This window comes from Archocentrus centrarchus, chromosome 17, assembly GCF_007364275.1.
Source record: "Archocentrus centrarchus isolate MPI-CPG fArcCen1 chromosome 17, fArcCen1, whole genome shotgun sequence".
Classification (NCBI taxonomy): domain Eukaryota; kingdom Metazoa; phylum Chordata; class Actinopteri; order Cichliformes; family Cichlidae; genus Archocentrus; species Archocentrus centrarchus.
Genome location: NC_044362.1, coordinates 26,982,521 through 27,003,510, shown reverse-complemented (window position 1 = coordinate 27,003,510; position 20,990 = coordinate 26,982,521). Strand labels below are relative to the sequence as shown.

The following is a 20,990-nucleotide window of genomic DNA, read 5'->3' as shown; positions in this document are numbered from 1 at the left end:
AACTTTGTGGGATTAAAAATACGGGGACATTTTTATCTCGTTAGTCACAAGGCTTGGTTCACAGAAACTGCTTTGGTAATACAAACAAAATCTACACGCCCACCACTCAGGCAGGTACACAGGTGCTGTTTTACTGCTAACAGCCCCGCCCCCAACTGAATGTGGTAAAAAGCTTCATCGACATTTCTCCATGACCAGATCTGCCGAGCCTCACACGGAGAACAAACAACAGTCCTTCGACTCACCGTTTGACCTTCACAGTTTCAAGTAAGTCTCTCAAAATTTCATTTAATCGGATTTTAGATTTAGATTCTTCTGGATACCTGCTTCTGTTTATTTTTTATTTATTTTTACTACATCATAAGGCATAATCAGGTTAATTATGAGAATGCTAAAAGTGTCAATTAGATCATTTAATTACTTTTAGTTACACTAAATTATTTCAGCGTGCTGAAGATGAAGGGAGCGCAGGTTCGAGGCCCTTCCCATCCCCCCCCCCCCCCCCCCCCCCCCCCCCCCCCCCCCACTCTTCTGTCACTCCAAACTGTCGATAAAGCTGCTGTGGCCAATAAATATGTAAATAAGATGAAGAGTTCGCATTATATCGATAAGGTGTTTAAAATGCTCAAAATCCTGGGAAAGCCAAGGGAAGATGCTATGTTTTAAAATTAATGAATCTATTTATATTCCTTTATATATAGCAAAATATGTGATTTTGTTACCCTTTTAAGCGCTGACTGTACTTGGTAAACACTGTGGATTTGAGTTAAATGCTCTTGTTTCTCACTGTTTACTCTACAGTCTTCTTCAGTCTTTATTGAACCGTATCTTAGTACAACGACACACTGACATATTTTACAGCTTGTTAGAATAAAAGTAGGGTACAGCGTGAAGGAGCTTAGTTTGCTCTAATATGGGATTTTGTCTACATATATCATATATCTCTCTTTTTTCTTTTTCTTTTTTTTTTTTTTTTTTTTTTTTTTTACGTTATTTACTCTTGTCTTGTTTGCTCTGTCATTGTTCATCCTCCCGGCAGGAATGGAGCGAGGTCTGAGCTTGCTGATTGCCACAGTGATTATTTTCGTGGCTTCGGGAGTCCAAGCCCAATCCTTTTCATTCGCAAATAATACAGAGGTAGGTTATATTTAACTTTACCGGCACAATACCACTGCGACCTGACAGATTATATTTGTTTAACAGCTATTTTAAATGTTTAAGAGCTGAAAAGAATTTCAACACAAGAAATGATATCAGAATTTGTTTCTAGTTTTTGTCTTTTGAAGTTAACCATTCACAGTCTGAAGCTAATGTTTAGTTTTAAGAGCACTAATTTAGCTTGGTTAAACATTGACTTTGATTAGGGACGTTTAGAGACTGTGAAGTGGTGATGGCTGGGTCTCATAGATGGTTCTCACTTGTCACGATGGGACTTTCATATGCAGTCCATGAAAAAGATGACCAAAGATTTCAGTTGATTAATTGTATAAACACTGGGGAAAAAAATTAAATAAATAATAAAAAAAAAAAAAAAAAAAGATTTCTGACTAAAACCATTACAGTTTAATTTCCCATAAGTCCTTTCATTTATCACATAGTTCCATTTCATGAGCTGGGAAGTCATTATTTCCACTTTAATGCACTTACTGCTGAGAGAATCTAGCCAAAAACAATGTCATCTGTTTTACAGAACCATATTATAGATAAATAATTGCCTATGCTGACTTTCTAACATCATTACTGCAAAAAAAAATAAAAACTTATAACTTTTTTTTTTTTTTTCCGTCACTCTATAGCCTATCAACATTTCTAATGCTCTGAACCTGGTGCCATTTTACAAATTAAATGCTGATGTGCAATAAGTGAACTTTTACCCACTATAGGTTGTTTTCCAATTTTCAATCTGTTGTGACTTTTTGTGAATGCAACATAAAGCCACATCAATCCAGCGGCTGGGAAAGAATGATGAGCAAACAGTGACTTACTTAACTGCCATTATTATTTAAGTGTTCATGTGCAGGCTGAACCTGTTAAGCTGTCTTGTGACTTTCGATATGTTTGTGTGTCTACCAGTTAAACATCACTCTGGCAGGCTGCGGAGTCACTAAACTGTGCGTATCGACACCAAGTCAATGTAACCCTGCTGGAAACAGCAACTGCCTGTTCGGCTCAGTAAGGGCAGGCAACACTTCGGCTCTCAGCGGCACCAATCTGACCTTTGAACTCAGTGGGGACTCCAGTGGATACATAGCACTGGGGCTCACTGTCAATCCAAACCAGGTACAACAACACACAAAACCAATGTAATGATTATGTAAAGTTCAGTTCAGACAATCGTGTCCCCAAAAAAGTGTTCAAACATACACACAATACTTTCAAATGTACCACAGGAACATTAAGTTTCTTTAAACATTCAAAAGTGAAAATTTAAATAAATATAAACCGTAATACCTACAAGTGGTTAATTTACCTTTCTCTTCATTTGTATTTTTGTTTATTTCTATCAACCACTTACCCATCGACTGGTCATAAATATTCTGACAGGAAATGTTTCACTGTCACAGCGCTTTTAGCAGGAATGTTCAATATGACATTTTTGATATGTATATTATTGGCATAATTTTCCATCATATGTGTGTTGGTCCTAGCTAAATTAATCCTTCAGAAACTGGCAAAACTATCTACAAGTAAAACATATTAGGCAGGAAATTTTTGTCTATCAAATATTTGACTTTTGGTAATAAAAAAACTAGAAATAATAGTGGCTGTTTCAAAATGGGTATTGCCAAGGCTAAAAATCCAGCCTCATTCCCTTAGGAAACAGGCAAAATTCAGCTTCATAGCTGATGATTCAGATGAAGTCTACCTCAAGTTGCCTTTGAGCAATTAAAATTTCACTTGTGAGCTTATGATTCAGATAGCTTGGGGTGGCTGGGGTAAATTTAAATTATGTGCCTTTTTTTTTTTTTTTATTAACTCTTTAATCACTTCCTCTTTTGTCAGGGTACCGCTTTGCTTTACATCTGTGTTCGAAACAGCTCTACCAATACGACGATCATCTTCGATGCACGGGACTGGAACAGCACCAAACCACTCAATTCAGCACAGAAGGTGAGGCTGCAAGTACATTTTAAAGCATTGCATTCTTCAGCAAAAGGAGATTTACTGGCATATAATAATACAATCAAAGGGAATAAAAGAGTCCATCAACCAGATGAAATTAAAACACAAACTGACTGAAAATTGATGTATAGCTAAACTCTCTAATTTGGTCATTAAAGCCCACAAAAATGCAACAGTGAAATGAAATAATTTATTTTTGGTTACATAAGCATTGCTCTATTTGAGTCTCAACTCACTCTGACATGTCAAATTAGCTTAACCAGACTGTGACAGCAATACGAGGCAACGTAAATGGTAATAAGATCCAGTGTGGGTTCACTCTTCCCGCTGTGAACTCCTCCACTGTGACCAGGAGCAGCAACTCCTCCACCACCTTCGCCATCCTCCTTGGGTCCGGAAGCTATAATGGAGGTAAGTGCACTAAAATTTAGACTCTGACCTTTTATTTGCTGTATACTTTTTCCACATAAATATAAAAGTTTGATACCAAATGAAGGCAAATTAAACCCTCTGCATTTTTGTTAATGTTTATTCTCCAGGTACTTTTGGGAACTTCATTGTGAACCTGACCAGCAGTCTTCTGAACCTCGCCAATCCAAGCGACAATGTTGCAACACCCACCGCCAATGCCACAGTGACAAACACAACAGGGGCTGGTGGTGCTCTTCACCCTCATGGTAAACAACACACTGACTCTTTATTCTCACATCATAGACTTAGGGCTTCAATTATAGAAGGATTGAGTGAGGCTGAATCACATGTAAATACACAATACATACAGTTTATGTGCCATAAAATCAGGTAGTTTGAGTTAAAAATGAATAAAGTTCACATTCATGAGTAAGAATCAGAATCAGAATCAGAAGATATTGATGAGATAATGATGAGGACAAAATTTTATTATTTTTTTAAGTAAGTGATGTGTAATTCCAAAATAAATGTGATTTATCATATATAACTATGTACTAATGAAACTAAGCTTTACGAAGCAGGACTATGGCGGAAAAGTTTTTTTTTTTCACACTTTAAAGTATGCCTATGTTCAGCTTGCTGTTTTACTCTAATAACTAAGCTCTTTGAGTCTAAGGTCAATCAAATTTCATAAGTTAACAGATAAAATAAACATTAGCTAGATTTGAGGCATAGCCTGGAGCTGTTATAAAACTGTTATATAGCACAATAAATAAACTTTATATGAAACAGAAAAAAGGAGATAAATAACTGTAGCTCTTTTTTCCCTGTTGGCTTTTCTTTAACCTCTGTGATGGGGAAAACTTAAACTTACATTGTGTTCTGTGTGGTGTTAAAGACACTGCTGCTATAACCAGCAGAAACCCTCACAGATGTTTTCTGATGAATTCCTTTTGTCTTTTTCCCCCACCAGCTGTGACACTCAGCATCCTCACACTGTGCGTGCTGAAGATGGCCTGAAAGAGTGACTCGATGATGATGATGATACTATGAAGATTGCTGGCAGAAAATCGGAGTGTCACGTTATGTATGAAGTGTTTACTGAACTAATATAGAAATGTTTAATGGATCCTTTGCACTTTTTTTAATAGTAAGAAATGCTGATTGCCAAATACAGTACCAGTCAAGTTTCCAAACTTTTGACTGGTGCTGTATGTCTATTTTATTTTTCTGTACATGACTTAAACACATGTAAACCTCATGTTAGACAGGCTTTCTTTAAACAATTTCCTATGAATGTACTGATTGTAGACTGTGTTGAAAGCTAAGTGAACCTGAGGATGATAATAAACTGAAACTATAATCTTATCTCATATCTGGCTCTGCATCATTCACTCACATACTAAGTGCTGACACGGTACAGTGAATTCACCAAACCTGAAAATAAAGTCTGACATTCTTGGAAGGCAGTGATGAGGGTATGACTAATAGTTAAATTCAGATTTAATGAAATCCTCTCAAACTGCTGATGGAATCAAGAGACACACAGGCCAACTGAAAAGTATGAGCATGTACAGCACTCAATACTTAGATGGGGCTCCTTTTGCCTGGGTTACTGCAACAATGTGGCGTGGCATGGAGTCGATCAGTCTGTGGCAATGCTCAGGTGTTATGAGAGCCCAGGTTGCTCTGATAGTGGCCTTCAGCTCTTCTGAATTGTTGGGTCTGGCATATTGCATCTTCCATGAAGTGCTCTAAAACTTCCTGGTAGACGGCTGCGTTGACCTTGGACCTCAGAAAACACAGTGGACCAACACCAGCAGATGACATGGCACCCCAAACCATCACTGACTGTGGAAACTTTACACTGGACCTCAAGCAATGTGGATTCTGTGCCTCTCCTCTCTTCCTCCAGACTCTGGGACCTTGATTTCCAAAGGAAATGCAAAATTGACTTTGATCAGAGAACATAACTTTGGAGCACTCAGCAGCAGTCCAGTCCTTTTTGTCTTTAGCCCAGGCGAGACGCTTCTGACACCGTCTCTTGTTCAAGAGTGTCTTGACACAAGGACTGTGACAGCTGGAACCCATGTCTGCATACGTCTGTGCATGGTGGTTCTTGAAGCACTGACTCCAGCTGCAGTCCACTCTTTGTGAATCTCCCCCACATTTTTGAATGGGTTTGTTTCACAATCCTCTCCAGGGTGCGGTTATCCCTATTACTTGCACATTTTTTTCTACCACGTCTTTTCCTTCCCTTCACCTCTCTGTTAATGTGCTTGGACACAGAGCTCTGAACAGCCAGCCTCTTTAGCAATGACCTTTTGTGTCACCCTCCTTGTGCAAGGTGTCAAAGGTCATCTTTTGGACAACTGTCAAGTCAGCAGTCTTCATGATTGTGTAGCCTACAGAACTAGACTGAGAGACCATTTAAAGGCCTTTGTTTTGAGTTAGCTGATTAGAGTGTGGCACCAGGAGTCTTCAATACTGAACCTTTTCACAATATTCGCAACTTTTTTCTTACAAATGTGGCACCGTTTGTGCTTCCAACCAACAGTCTAACCAGAGGTCCCCTCCTCCTGACCTCTGGGACGAAGTCATTTTGGCCTGGACAGGTTTAGTTTTTTTCCAGACCATTCTCTGTGAACCCTAGAGATGGTTGTACGAGTAAATGCCAGTACATCAGAAGTTTGTGACCCCAACAACTATGCCACATTCAAAGTAACTTAAATGACCTTTTTCAGTGTTCTGATACTCAGTTTGAACTTCAGCAGGTCATCGTGAATAATCTACACGCCCAAATGCGTATTTCCTGCCATGAGATTGGCTGATTAGAATGATTATTTGCATTAACCAGCAGCTGAACAGGTGCACCTAACAAAGTGACCAGCACACTTACCAGTTTGTATTACAGCACCTGTCAAGAGTTTTATTCTTCACACACATAAATTCATACAGCAGCTTTTAAGTTTAGACTATAGGCTGCATACTGTACAAGGCTTTCCTTATCTCACACACTTACACTGATGCTTTAAGTGGCAGCTCTATTGCATCGAGTGTGCATTTTAAACCTCAGTTTTCTGTTGTAGCTGCCCTTCCCTTGTAAAATATGATGAAAATGCCCGTAGCTAGACTAGGAAACCATGGTTGATTTCCTGAGTTGATAGCCACCTCCATGGAATTTGATAAAGAAACCTGATAAAGAAAAAGATTTTATGTATGTTGAATTTCAACATTAGTTTGGTTTGTGTCATGATTTCTGAAAACAGCCATACTGAGTCAAAAAAAAAAAAAATCAAACAGTGAAAGAAATAAAAAGTTTCATTTAAAACAAAAAACAAGACAAAAACAAATTTTATATTTTATTGCAATTTATTCCTTTACAATTTAACTGAATAGTATAAAAACTGACAGTAACATACAGACAGACAGACAAGGCCAAACAAACTCACTGTTGAAGAAAACAAAACACATCAGAGCTAAAAACGGTCGTTTAAACAGAAGTTTTTGTCCTCACATTAAGACGTGTCCGTCGAGCTGTCGTCTCTGAGAACATCACCAGTCCACATTCGTGCCTTCTCCTGAAGACAACTAACAACTCTGTAAAAACAAACCCAAACCTACAACTACTTCCTGTAAATGGGGGTACCGGATGACGGGCAAGATAAGCAAACAAAAATCTCCTTTAAGGACATTATAACAGTGTGTGTGCACCATGCTTATTGTGTTTGTGTTTATGTGTGTGTCTGTGTCCATGTTTTTTTTTTTTTTTCTTTTCTATATCTACAATATTAGAGTTAAAATAGGAGTCTGAGGTCCTTCTGGAAGCTGCGAGTACACTGCATGCGAGGCTGTCGTCTGCGCCTACGAGTCCTCGTCCCCATTCACGCTGTCACCATCGTCGTCTGCTTCCACGTGCTCGCCTTCCTCCTCCTCTTCCTCCTCCTCCTCCCTCTCTTGACTCTTCACCTGCGCACGATTTAATGAGTGATGAGCAGGACTTTTGCACAAGAATTTGTAAAACCATAGACACCGCGTGGCTCAACCCTGCAGCACTAATTGCAGCTTTTGAGTCTCTAATTGCACGGTTTCAAGTTCGATTTGAAATTAAATACCTGTGCGACCTTATTTTAAATAGTATCTGTTAACCATTTCTAATCCACAGAAAGAAAGCCTGAAAACTGTATTAAATCGGATTGTTGCTCTCAGGGAATGCACTGACATCATGTCTTCTTTGCCCTGAATATTAAAAACTGAAAATCTATTATTGCACCTCACTGCAGTGATCTACAACCAGCGCACACTTTGAAATAATCATGTAGTTGCCCATCTTATTGAACACTTAGGCTCAGAACATATGAAAACAAGAAAAAAATAAAATTAAATTATCTGCCAGCTAAAATTATAAGATGAACTGAAGGGGAAAAAACGGCTATTCGGGGTCTTTTAAAATTAGCACAATGACAGGTGGCATCAATGCAGGAATGGCTGTGAAGGTACATCTCACTAAAAATCTAATTGTTTTACTGTTTACTCTAAAAGACACCTGATTCAGATTTTCTAAAGGACTTAAAGGGTTTGACAAGGATAGCAGTAAAGATCAGAGGTCAGATTAACCTTTTGTGTTAATGTGTACCTCCACAAACAGGCGCGAGTATCATGTACACAAGTGTATGGTTCACTTCAAACCTCTTGAACACGCATTCACTCCATGAGAGTGTGGATGCAGGCTTACTAAACCTGCTGCACCAGTTTTGTGTCAAAAACTTGTGACCAACAACAACAACAAAAAAATATTCATAATACTCATTTAATTCCTTCTGAACAGTGTTTTCAAACCTCACCTCCTCCTCCTCCAGCAGGTCTCCCTCCTCTTCCTCGTCCTCCTCATCCTCCTCAGAGTCATTTATGTCCTGGTTCTCCCTTTCCCTCTTCAAGCTGTCGTCCTTCTTGTTACTTGGGTGGGGAGGTGAAGTCACCTCTCCTGGCTCTGGTTTTATGCTCTTAGCTTCTGCCAAACACAAAGGCACATTCATCAACTGTTCTATTAAATGAAGTTCAAAGAACTACTCAGAGGGAAAACAATAAAAACTTCAATTCTGTGGAGACTGTTGTAGTTAATTTTCAACAAAAACAGGCTATTAAGGCTGTATTACAGCTGGGAGAAAAGAATGTGTGAGGTCATTCTGTACTGTAGGCTTTCGTTTACAGGCCATCTGGTTAAACACTCAGGCATTTATTGTGGCGTTCTACCTCACTCAGAACTTCCCATTAAAACATGCCCTCCTACCTGACTTCTTGCTGTGGTCCCTCTCCATGCGCTCCAGGCTCTCCAGGAGGTCATCCACTTTGCTTTTGATCTGCGTCAACTCCCTCTTAATGGTCTGCAGCTCATCCACTTTCACTGCAATGGCGGAGGGTAGGGTGGGGTGAAAATACTTTTTGGCAGTTACCCAGTAATATCATAGTACACAAAATTCTCAACTTCCTAACAGGTAGGGAATTTTTACATTTCACATCAAAGGACGAGTATAAGGCTACTGAAAGAAATGTTTTAGCAGCAAGGACAACACAGCACATGAGAGTCCTGAGTGGGGGTATCCATAGTGAGAGTTTGGTTCATAGTGGCAGCAACAAGTCCAATTAAAGCCGCAAGCGGCGATGAGCGGGCCCTCGCACCCGGCGCGCGTCGACCCCTGGCGCGCTCCAGCCAAGCCGCGCGTCGACCCGTGGCACGCTCCAGCCGAACCGCGCTCGGAGGTTCTCGCAGACGAGAGAGTAGCTGGCTCACCCGGCTGCTGACTGCTCAGCAGGCTAGCCGTACTTCGCGTCGATCGTCTCCCGCTTCCACTAGGTGGCGTCGGTGAGTGCCCACTAATTAATATGTCACAATGCTCTATGTAATGCCTGCAGCCATCAATGAAACTGTAATGACCATAGGATGATGAGTATCAGTGTCCTACTGATTTCCTGTTGCCACTAGGTGGCGTTATGAGTGTGAAACAAAGCTGATAGAGGGGTGTGTCCGGTCTCCCTTACCCTCCCATTAAGCCTGTGAAGTTTGAGGCAGATCGGACAATGTATGTCAGAGATGTAACAATTTGGTGCACTGTGGTATATGAGTAAAATCCCACATTTAGAGGGTTGCTACGGCAACACCGTTCAATATTCTACAAAACCATGAATATCTTTTGATGGGCTACTTGTGTAGATGATCTGGAGCCATTTTGGTGTGACTGGATGAAAAGCTGTAGTAGAAGATGATTCAAATAGCAGGCCTGAAAAATGTGAAAAATGCTGCAAAAATGACACCTTAATTAGAACATGTCAGGCTTCCTGTTGGATTTCGGCTATCGGTCCAAGAGACTTTTTTGTACGTGTTAGGATGTTACTTCAGCATGCACGATTTCAGGTACACAGACCAAGCACTGCCCTGGGGCTGATGTTTAGAACCTATCTGGGCCTGAAATGGAAAAAAAGTCCAAATTCAGAGGGTTGCTACGGCAACACCGTTCAATATTCTACAAAACCATGAATATCTTTTGATGGGCTACTTGTGTGGATGATCTGGAGCCATTTTGGTCTCACTGGGTCAAATGCCCTAGGAGGAGTTGAGGCAAAAAGGCCTGAAAAAGGCGAAAAATGCGGCAAAAATGACACTTTAAAGTAAACGTGGCTGACTTCCTGTTGGGTTTGGGCTATCGGTCCAAGAGAGTTTTTTGTAGATGTTAGCATCTTACATCAGCAGGCACATTTTCAGGTACATAGAGAAAGCACAGCCCAGGGGCTGATGTTTAGAATGTCTGTGAATTTGAAATTGAAAAAAGTCCAAATTCAGAGGGTTGCCATGGCAACACCGTTCAATATTCTACAAAACCCTGAATAACTTTTGATGGGCTACTTGTGTAGATGATCTAGAGCCAATTTGGTGTCACTGGGTGAAATGCCCTAGGACAAGTTCGTTCAAATAGCAGGCGTGGAAATCGCAAAAATTGACACCTTCAATTGAAGATGGCCGACTTCCTGTAGGGTTTGGGGTATGGGTCCAAGAGACTTTTTTGTACGTCTTAGTATGTTACATGAGCATGTACATTTTCATACATGTAGATAAAATGTAGCTCCGGGGCTACTCAAAAAACTTGCTATTTTAAGATATTCCAAGCTGCCACTAGGCGGCGCTCTAACGTTTATGGACTTTATGCATATGAGTGTGTTCAGGGCAGCATGCTTATCACACCACTGAAGTTTGAGCCAGATTGGGCAAGTTGGCTTTGAGTTACAGCCATTTTTGTGTTCATGGCGAATCATCGAACTTTGCCGTCCCATAAGGGTCACGCCCTTTTGTCAAAAACTCACAGTTTTGAAAACACAGTAAGTCCAACTTCTTAAGGCTTTCCAGGTGAAATTTGAGATGGTTCTGCTAAACCACCTTGGAGCTGGACCTCCAAGTGTAAAATATGACATTTCCTGTTCCCACTAGGTGGCGCTGCGACTGATATTAAATATTGTCATATGTATGTGTTCAGGGGGGCACCCTCATCCTACTGGAGAAGTTTGATGCACATTGGATCATGTAGGTATGAATGAGAGGCAATCAAAATTTCATGGCGAATGATCAAAGTTCAAAGGGGCATAAGGACCCCTCCCCCTTGGCAAAAACTCACCATTTTCGAGATTTAGATTCCCCTGGGGGTGTAGGTTAGACAAACCAAATATGAAGATGATAACGTCTAAAACCTCTGAGTTATTAGAAAAAGTGTTAGGGCTGCAAATCGCCAAATTTGCATAATTAATTCAAAATAGCGGACTTCCTGTTGGGTTTAGGGCATGGCTCCAAGAGGATTTTTTGTGCGCCTGGACATGATATACATGTGTATGAAGTTTCATTCATGTACGTGAAACACAGCGGTGGGGCTCCAGTTTAGGGGGCGCTAGCGAGCCATTTGGGGGCGCCCTTGCCCGAGCCCATTAAAATACTTAAATTTTCACCAGGTGTGACGCATGTGCAAAGTTTCATGAGTTTTTGAATATGATAAAGCCCCCAAAAAGCCAATTCATTTGCCTGAATAATAATAAAAATAAAAATAATAAAAATAAAAATAATAAACGAAGCAATTACAATAGGGCCTTCGCACAGTTCGTGCTCGGGCCCTAATGAGCCAGGTGCCAACGATTATTACATTTAACCTGAAAGCACAACAGGCAGCCAGTTACTGAGTCATTATGCACACATTCCTCAAGAGTTGTCCACCATATTGGATGTGATACAACCACTGGTCGCTAGAGAAAAATGTATTCCCTGACTGGCTGGCAGCAGTTCCTGAAGGTTGCTGGCTGTCACTGCGTGGAATCACTTGCAAGAGAGGTGCTGCACCAAAAACCTCCAAGTGATTGCCACAGTTGCCTGTAGTTTTTTTGTGTTTGCCTGTAGATATTTGCCAACTACTAGCCAAGCAGTAGCGAAACTTGAAAAAGTGTGACAAACTAGAGAAAATGGAGAAGGTTCGCTTTCAAAGTAAAAGTTGTGCCTCATGAATCTGCCACAATCTTAATATGTTTACACGAAGCAGCCGAGACACTCACTTGTTCTGGAAGAGGAGGTCCTTTGACTGCTCTTGGATGAAGAGGAAAAGCTGCTCTTGGTCCGCCGGCTGCTTCCTCCGCTCAGGCTGACCCGCGGGCGTTTAGATGGAATCACAGCTCGCGACAGTGGGGGAGGGGGAGCGGGGACACGGGATGGGTACGAGTACATTCTGGTGCCAAACAAGAGGATAAAACAAAAAACAAAAAAAACTAATGAACACAATCTGTGAGAATACAGCAGGGGTGGATGTGAAGTGTTCATTTAGTGAATTCATACACTTATAGACAGAGTGATGGACATTATGGGTTACTGTCTTCAAACAAAATACTATTTGTATCCATGTTTAAGTAACACATTCAACAGTAATCTGAGTAATGAGTGACAGACAAAGGAAAGCACTCGTCTGTTGTCAGGCATTTACTCACCTGTCGTAATAATCTCTCTGAAAATCATAGTCGAGGTCAAAGGAGGAGCTACTACTGTGGAAGCAAAACAAAAGTCTGTGTTGGAAATTGTGACTACTTTGTGGTATTACTGCATTCTTTTCTATGTTTTCTATAGCTAGATGAACCTTTTCATTCACAGTCATAAACCAGAAGATGCTTGTGGTTTAATAACAGTAATGGTGACATTTCTGGCCCTTCTGATGACACTTACCTGTACATGTCTCCAGCAGAACGTTTGGTGCTTTTTGATCTGTGCGGTTTGGGTTCTCCAGCCAGGTTGATGTCTGGGGGGGGGGGGGTCATTACAAAAGTAATACCAAAGATTTAATTTCCAGTCAAATGACACATTAATATGTACAAAACTTATAAGATGAGGCAGACATGAAACCAGTGCTTTATGTGTTTAAACAGCACCGTGAGGCTTTTTTCAGTGATGTTTTTTTTTTTAACTTTAGTTTTGCAGACATTAATAAAGCACAATCTGAAATGGGTTTCTATGTTGCAGAAATGCATTTAAAAATCTTCTTGTCACGTTAGCTTTTTTTCATTTGACATTTGCCTGGAGGCACAAGCAACAGGATTCATGCACAAAATAAAAGCAAAGTTCTTGTATTGTCACAGCCACTCATAAGACTGTATAGAAGAGATTTAGGTTTCATGTAGGGTCGGGCGAGCTGCTTTAGAAAGAAAGAGCTTTTCAGCTTGTCACATACATTTACATGCAGTGAAATTCATTCTCTGCATTTAACCCATCACACACATGGAGTATGTAGTACACACAGCACAGCATGGAGCAGGGGGCAGCCAAAGGGCGCTCCTTCTGTCCCCCTGTGGCATCGCTGTTGGGCAGGGCAGCAGAGGTGGTTAAGCTAGCACGTGCTACCCTTCATAATACACAAGGTGTGGCCCAAACACACTAAAAAAACTAAATGTGACAAGGTGAGAAAGAAATGAACAAACACTGAGCTTCTCACTTCCAGCAAGAAGAGACTTTTATATGTTCACATGGAGCGATTAATGATTTAGCATTACTGTAATTAAGATACGTGGACAGCTAAAACTGTACTGGTTCACAACATTTGCTAGTTTCATGTCATCTCCACATGTAACCTTATTCACAAGGGGTCACCACAGCAGGTAGCTTCACACATCTGCTCCCAGAAAACCATGAATGTGTGCATCTTCAAAGTTTTAACTGCTTGGTGCAGAGGTTTCGCATTGAAAGGTTAAAATCTACATGCACTGCAGAGTTTGCAGCATGAATCCTGGATCTCAGTTGGCTTTTAGTTTTATCTGTATGCATCCAAAGGACTTGGCTGTTTTGCTGTTCCTCTACACTGAAATCCCATTGTACGTGCACATATTTGTATAATTAGGAATTATTTGCCTAAATAATTTGAAATTTGTAATCACGTATCTAGACAACGAGGCAGTGACAGACGAAAGAAGCAGCTCTTTGTGGTCGCCTGTGTTGTTGTTGTGTCAGTTATTTTGTTTTGTTTTTAAATAAATGCAACCAAATTCACACACTTATGTTTTCTTACATGTCTGAACTAGTTAAGCAAGTGATCATATATGAGCCACTGTTTTGATGATGCAGATAAAATTGTTATTTTAACTAAATTCTAGCAAAATGTGTTAATGGCAATCCGTTCCGACAGCTACAACTGGAATTCTCAACACAGCAAGCACAACACACACGCATAGTCGCGCATGTGCAGGTGTAGAGGGCAGCAGAAGAATGGAAAAAGGTGTCAGCAATGATCCACTCTGTGTTAAAGGGTCGTTTTTCCAAATTAAGGAAATCTCTTGCAGCAACGGAGAACTGTAATGCGGGTGAAATGCTCCGCTTACACGGAGACACCTGAGCGCTGCAGAGTTAAAACGACCCATCGAAGCAACAAATTTGTGTTGAGAATTTCTTTATAATCCTATTATTCGAGGAATCATTGCAGCCCTACTAAAATTCAGGTGAATAAGTAGTGCCAGCAGCACTGATGGACTGTGGCTTTAGTACAAAAATTTCCTAGCACTTAACTAGGAAACTAGCACAATAAGTTTTAAAGTGCTCACAAACTAAAAAGGTTCAAAAACTGGGCTCAGAAGTTGGGGGGGGGGGGGGGGGGGGGGGGGGGGGGGGTCTTGCTATAAGACTATAATAGACAGCAAAACTATTTAAAATAAAATTTTCAAGGATTGAGTCCTCACCAAGCACTTGTCCAACAATCATCCTGCCATCCTCCCCGGCAACAGCAGATCGGGCGTTCCTCTCATTGGCGTACTGAACGAAGGCATAGCCCTTGTGCACAGAGCAGCCTACGATCTTGCCATATTTAGAGAAGATGGCCTCGACATCCGCCTTGGTGACCAAGAGGGTATTGAGGTTGCCAATGAAGACCCGCGAATTGAGAGAGCGCGGGTCAGTCTTGTTAGTGACGTTGCTGCTGCTCATCAGGCTGGAGGAGGTGGGCGAACGACTGGTAGGAAGACACACAGACACACAAACGGCGGATTTAGTTGCAGGATGAAAAACAGTTGACCCTTTGAACAGCTCTTGCTTTCGTTGAGTCAAACACTGCAGTTTCCAGCTGCAGGTCTATGCATCAGTACCATCATACATGCTTATCAGGGTTTCCTGGGGAATTAAATTTGGTTACCTGTATTTTTCGCCAAACTTTTTCTTATTCTAATAGTTCGAAATTGCTCAAAGTTCCACCAACCTCTATTCGGTTAATATTCACAGGTTGTATTATCTCCTCTCCTCTAAAAGTAAATCAAAACTGATGGGAATCAAAGTCAAACACTATAAAAAGAAGTCCTGAAGAGTGACATTCTCCAAATGCAGTTTCCTTGCTATAAAATAAATTGTTCCCTTATGGCCTTTAAGGCAATGCCAAAGAAAAATCTCAATCATCAAAATATCTGATGTTTGATTTTCTTATGTACACATTACATTGTAATCTAAAGGCAAGAACTGAGAAATACACAGATTTCTGTCAAGTAAGGCAAAATATACTCATTGCCTTTAAAGTAAGCAGTATGCTTCCTGATTAGTCAACCACTAAAGGCTCATTTTGACTCAGAAGTCTGTTTTTTTTTAAATCACTTAAAATAAAATGAAAAAAATAAAATAAATAAAAACACTGTGCTCACTGTGAACTAAAGGCAACAGTAGCACACAGACATTTAAATTAGGGATCATCAACAAGAAGTGTTTGCTTTTGTCGTTCCAATGAATGAGGCGTGAGGTACTGTTACACAGGAGACTGCCGTGGTGTAATTTACATGCCACACAAAACTAAACACGCAAATATACTTCCAAGATTAAGATCTGCAACACACTAAAGGTGTGCATGATAACATTTAGAATAGAATTTAAATGAATTTAAATGACTTTTCTTATGCCTTGTTTGGTTTAATGCAAAGAGACGCCAGCTATAATAAACACAATCGGTGGCTCTTGTTTCATTCGTGATCATGTTTAAACATCCCCGCAGATTACCATTTTCTCTTCCTCTAGTACAAACAGTCCATAGGATTTTGAGGAACCTCAGCTAAATAACTTCCTGTTAACAAAGCTGACAGTCAGCACCCTCCAACCACCTCTGTGACAGAAACGCGTGGGAGAAAGAGCGACATTTACAGTGTTTCATACCAGAAATTCAAATTAACCCAAGCTTGAAGTGTTCAGTGTTGAGAGGTGGATGATTAAAAACATTAAGTCAAGAAAATAAACTTCAGCTTTGTTCCTTCTTCCACCTGAATTTTGTTGTCTATTGGTGCTTTCATAATGTATTAAATGAGGGGGTGTGTTCTGTTTCCTGCGATCAGTAAGATAAATACTATTTCTCTAAAATGCACCATTTTGCATTAAAAAACCATATAATTCCCTACTAATATAGTTAATGTATCTATTAATGAAGCACCAACTATGTCAGACTCATTTCCATGACCTAATAACCTGCAACTACAGATTGTTCTAGCGCTGACCAATCCTTGTTCAATATGTTTAGTAAACAGAGTAACATTATGTAGGGAAGTGTGTGAAGCCCATAGCCCAGAGGGTGTAAAGTCTGGAGAAATGAAGTAAACATGAAAACAGTTAAGTGGTATCAACATAAACCCTCCCGGCCGACGGGGGGGTGGGGGGTTTACATTCATCATCACTCACTCCATTGCGTCTGTGTGCAGGGTTGCCGTCTGCCTGATGTTTGAGACTGGGCTGGGTTCAGTTTGGGCTGGTGTCTCGACCTTCACCTTCGCCCCTGGCGATTTATACTGAGGTGACAGAAAACACACCTCGGTCAAGCTGAGCAGGGTTATCTTGTACCAAGCCTTACCTGGTTGGAGTGTGTGCAGGAGTCAGTGATGAGGCAAATACAATTACACAGCTCGCTAGTTTGGAACTACAACTAGAGTCTAATGCATTTATAGCTACTGCAATGTCTAAGTGTGAGAATACAGCACAGAACCAGACACAAATCAAAACCTGGGACTACAATCAATTGACAAAAAGTGCACTGGATTAGCCCACATATGCTTTGCTTGCGTGAAGAAACATGGGTGTGGCAGCTCAGAAATATGCTTGAGCTTCTAAGGGCAGCTGAGGCTACCAACAAGCATAACAAAGCTAGATAAATATCAAAACATGCCATGTGGGCTTTTATTTTCATTTTTTGTGAATGCTGATTACTAAAGCATCAAGTTAACAATGACTGAGGTGGCTCCTCAGGTATAACTAGATGAGTAGGATTATGACACCTTACTGAAATATAAAAATGCATGCAGTTTATCCAAGCGAAGGCTTCTAGTGTAAAGACTGGTAGACCCATTTATTAGTACTCATGAAGGAGTCTCCATGTGAAGAGACATATTACAGAGGTCAGTCAAAAATATTTAGGTAATGTGATATGGTAAATAAAAGTACTGTTATAAAAACTCTGGGACTGGGTTTTATATCAGCAGCAGGGGAAAATTGAAAGGGGTGGAAATTATAGAGAAGGTTTAAGAGTAAACAGATTTCACTATTTTTTTTTAACAATAATTAGCAACTACTGATGTTATGAGACCTGTAATGTAAATGTGCTTTCAACATGACAAGCAGTACTGTGCAAATGTCTTGAGCCACCCCCCATTTCTTTAGATTTTGCTTCCAAAGAGCCAGAATCTGTCTTTTTTTTTTTTTTTTTTTAAATTGTCTTGAGCAACAGTTCTCCAGGTTTTCTGAATGTCTGTCAGTTTTTTTCTTGAGACACTGGCTGCTTTGTCACCTATTTCAGTCCAGACTTGTACCTTAACATGTTTAGGGGAATATTTGCTTGTTAAGCAACTTAACACTGAACTATAAAGCATTCAAGCATATAAAAAGGCCCCAACTCAAGTAAATGAACCGGTGTTGTGTCTACAAATAACAGACAACTTAGCTATGGATCAATTCTAAATTGTTTCTTTAGGCACTTTGTTACTAGCAGCTTGTCACACATAATTTATTCCCTGTTCTTAATTGAATTTATGAAAAATGCCAAAGATAACAGTTTGATAGCCATAAATAATTTTGCATCAACATGGTGATTCTCAAATAGCTATTAGCCAAAACGTGGCACATCTCAGCATAATGTGAAGTCTACTCTCGTATATATATATATATATATATATATATATATATATATATATATATATATATATTTATGTACAAACTGGATAAGTGGAAGGCAAAAGAAGTGGTAACCCTACAAAACTAGCTACAGCAGATGAACACTATCTGAAAGTCATGTTCTTACGAAATAGAAAAAACCCAACACAGGACCAGAGAGATGCCTCTGGCCCTTCAGGTCATCCATCTACTGTTTGCTAAAACCTCATCAGAAATGGGCTTAGTGGAAGGGTGGGTGTCAACAAGACATTCTTAAGGAAGGGAAACAGGGAGAAAAATCTGAGGGCTGCCAAATTGAACAAGAACAGGACTGAAGAAGTCTTATGATATCATGAACCCAAATTTTAAATTTTTGGTCCAAATTGTTGTAAATATTTATGAAGGCGGTCAGGTAACACAACAGTGTGTCTACAGCCATCTGTAAAACACAGTGGAGGCTCATGGAATGTCCTTCAAGAAACCCAGAGTACTGTTCCTGAAGACTACTTAAAGAAATTACAAGAAAGCCTATCTAAGAGTTCAGGTCCTGTTAATGTATAAAGGTGGTCACACCAGATATTGATTTTCACACTGGTTACACTTTTACAAACTGTTTTTTGTCTTGTGAATATATTATACAAATATAAAGTGAATGCGGGGTGATTTGGGACTTTTGCACAGCACTGCATAAGAGTAAAGTGTTTTGTACTTTCTCAAGAAACGCTCAGTGAATGTGAGGGCGTGGACTGCTTTTGATACACATATACACAGCCATAATACTGTTTCAGATGAAATGTTTAATTATTCAAATGTGTATTAGTAACGTTATGTAAGAAAACTGATGCCACCGGCAGTCCAAAGCGATCAAACTCAGGAGGAGAAAAAAATAAAATAAAAATCACTCTTCATCATGGGAGGGGAAAAAAAAAAAAAAAAAAAAAAAAACACTAGGAAAAAAAAATCCACAAGGGGAAAAAACAAAAACCCAAACCTGAAGCAAGAAAAAGCAAAGTCTAGGGATCATCAAAAAATTACCTAAACCATCCACAACACACCCGCTTGGACCCCGACAGCGCCTTCAGCAGGCTTCAGAGTGAGACACAGGCCCTGACTGGCCTCCGGGGATCAAAGCCGGCTAGCATGGCTAACGTTTGCCAACCACCAATTTAAAAAGCATGAAAAAAATACACAGCCATCAGACCAGTTCCTCCTCGTCTTCCAAAAACCAAAACCTCAAAATTCTGACAAATCTGTAGTTGATAACGTGTAATCAATCATCAGGATGATGCTGCTGCGGATATTAACATGCTAATGTTAGCTGGCCGGCTGGCTGAAAAGCGTGCCAAAAACCAATAAGTCCCGTCAAGGAAAAGTCTTCACAATAAACACTACAAAAATACAGCTACACAAACTTGCAAAAAATGGACGAGACTGCTGCTAAGATGCATCCAAAGCGTCGAGTTTTCTAAAAACCACAATCAGCGTGCGTGCTTTTTTTTTTTTTTTTTTTTTTTTTTGGAGGGGATGAGCGTCTCCGAGGCAGCTAAGCTAGCTACCTCGCTAGCCAGCACATTACGTCCTGTCCAAAAAGCATCGTAGAAAAAAATCCAAAAAGAAAAGAAAAAGGAAGGAAAAATGAAAAATGTCTGGGAACAAAATACTCACCACGACCTTTACGAGTAAAATGTCTTGCTTTCGGTAAAACCTGTCTATTTGTTACTTAGGTTGTCCTTTTGGAGCGGACGCGGTTCACCCCCTGAGCTAGCTTTCTTCTAGCCGCCGAGCTAACGCAAAGAGGTGGTGGCGCAGTCATGGACCGAGACGCTTGTTTTGTATCACAACGCAGTCCGTGGAGGGCGGGATATGTAACTGATTCGGTTGAAGTACCCCCGCCACTCATGCTGCAACTTGGTATTAAAAACGTACTCACCCATTCTCCTTGAAAAATCATTCTGCGCTCCCTTCAAAATAAAAGCTCCAAAGCTTTCAGCTTTTTAATCTGTTTCTCTTTGTTTACTTCTTGTTTTAACAAAACAAGCAAAAACCTGTTTAAGCCACAGTAGTAAATTATATGAACTCGAAATATCAAACATCTTCTCCCCCCCCCCTTGCTAGAAAAGGAATCATTTAAAACCTATATTTTTATATGGCACATTAATTTTTCTTTGCACATTTGAAGCCTTTTTACTAAATTAAATATATATTTAACAACCCACCGACATAGTCATTAAATATACTTATGCTAAAACAGCATTTATTTATTTTTTAAGGACGAGCTTGTTTGGTCAGTGCCCAGATTTATTTTAAACATTAACAATCAGACAATATGATCATCTTCGCAACTCTGATTAAGTCTGATTTTATAATTTTTTATTTATTTATTTGTCTTTTCCCCTTCAACAGCCTCACACGTGTATCAAACCTACTGTGCGACATTTCTGGCTAACGCAGTCCTCCAGGTTACAAAGTCAAAATAGCTGCAAAACCTTTATATTACAGTAATTAAAAATATTAGATAATGCAAAAGTTATTTTCAATTTAATTTAAATAATCTGAAAAAACTGGAAGCACTTGAGAAATTTGAAAAACTGTAATGCCGCATTTTCTAAACAGGATCATAATTAATAATAAAGCTGCTCACAAGACATTTAATAGATCGGACTGCGTTATCTTATTGAAATAATACAAATTACAATGCATTTAAACAGTAGAAAACGTGAACCAAAAGCAGCAGCCCTCTGGTTTATTACCACAGCCAGCCAGGAGGTGACAGTGTTGTTATAATAATAAATGA

At 39.9% G+C, this 20,990-nt stretch overlaps 2 protein-coding genes across 4 annotated transcripts; one reads left to right on the top strand and one right to left on the bottom strand.

The window, feature by feature from the left end:
- The first annotated feature begins 142 nt into the window (after positions 1 to 142).
- On the top strand, positions 143 to 4,902 carry LOC115796364 (putative ferric-chelate reductase 1). The gene is made up of 7 exons (XM_030752743.1): positions 143 to 267; positions 1,040 to 1,137; positions 2,074 to 2,280; positions 3,004 to 3,111; positions 3,378 to 3,534; positions 3,663 to 3,800; positions 4,508 to 4,902. Exons 2-7 carry the CDS (start codon positions 1,042 to 1,044, stop codon positions 4,552 to 4,554), a joined length of 753 nt encoding a protein of 250 aa, XP_030608603.1. The 5' UTR covers positions 143 to 267; positions 1,040 to 1,041; the 3' UTR covers positions 4,555 to 4,902.
- Positions 4,903 to 7,259: 2,357 nt separating this feature from the next.
- LOC115795889 (heterogeneous nuclear ribonucleoprotein C) lies at positions 7,260 to 20,021 on the bottom strand. Of its 3 annotated transcripts, none has more exons than XM_030752015.1 (9): positions 19,862 to 20,021; positions 16,736 to 16,842; positions 14,773 to 15,041; positions 12,776 to 12,848; positions 12,544 to 12,597; positions 12,118 to 12,287; positions 8,825 to 8,938; positions 8,379 to 8,545; positions 7,260 to 7,503 (listed from the first exon to the last, which is right to left on the bottom strand). In XM_030752015.1, the coding sequence occupies exons 2-9, from the start codon at positions 16,738 to 16,740 to the stop codon at positions 7,399 to 7,401; spliced, it is 957 nt and encodes a 318-aa protein (XP_030607875.1). In that variant the 5' UTR covers positions 16,741 to 16,842; positions 19,862 to 20,021; the 3' UTR covers positions 7,260 to 7,398. The 3 variants fall into 3 exon arrangements, with proteins under 3 accessions (XP_030607875.1, XP_030607877.1, XP_030607876.1); XM_030752017.1 differs by having other exon boundaries at positions 8,379 to 8,542; XM_030752016.1 differs by lacking the exon at positions 19,862 to 20,021 and adding an exon at positions 19,232 to 19,677.
- Positions 20,022 to 20,990: the final 969 nt, after the last annotated feature.

What these genes read in the sequence shown, in the direction of transcription:
- LOC115796364 (XM_030752743.1), top strand. Translation starts at nt 1,042, where the DNA reads ATGGAGCGAGGTCTGAGCTTGCTGATTGCCACAGTGATTATTTTCGTG. An exon ending in TCACTGTCAATCCAAACCAG is followed by an intron (nt 2,281 to 3,003) that starts GTACAACAACAC and finishes CTCTTTTGTCAG; the next exon opens with GGTACCGCTTTGCTTTACAT. An exon ending in TGGTGCTCTTCACCCTCATG is followed by an intron (nt 3,801 to 4,507) that starts GTAAACAACACA and finishes TTCCCCCACCAG; the next exon opens with CTGTGACACTCAGCATCCTC.
- LOC115795889 (XM_030752015.1), bottom strand. An exon ending in GATTGTTGGACAAGTGCTTG is followed by an intron (nt 12,849 to 14,772) that starts GTGAGGACTCAA and finishes CCCCCCCCCCAG; the next exon opens with ACATCAACCTGGCTGGAGAA. An exon ending in TCTGCTGGAGACATGTACAG is followed by an intron (nt 12,598 to 12,775) that starts GTAAGTGTCATC and finishes TTGCTTCCACAG; the next exon opens with TAGTAGCTCCTCCTTTGACC.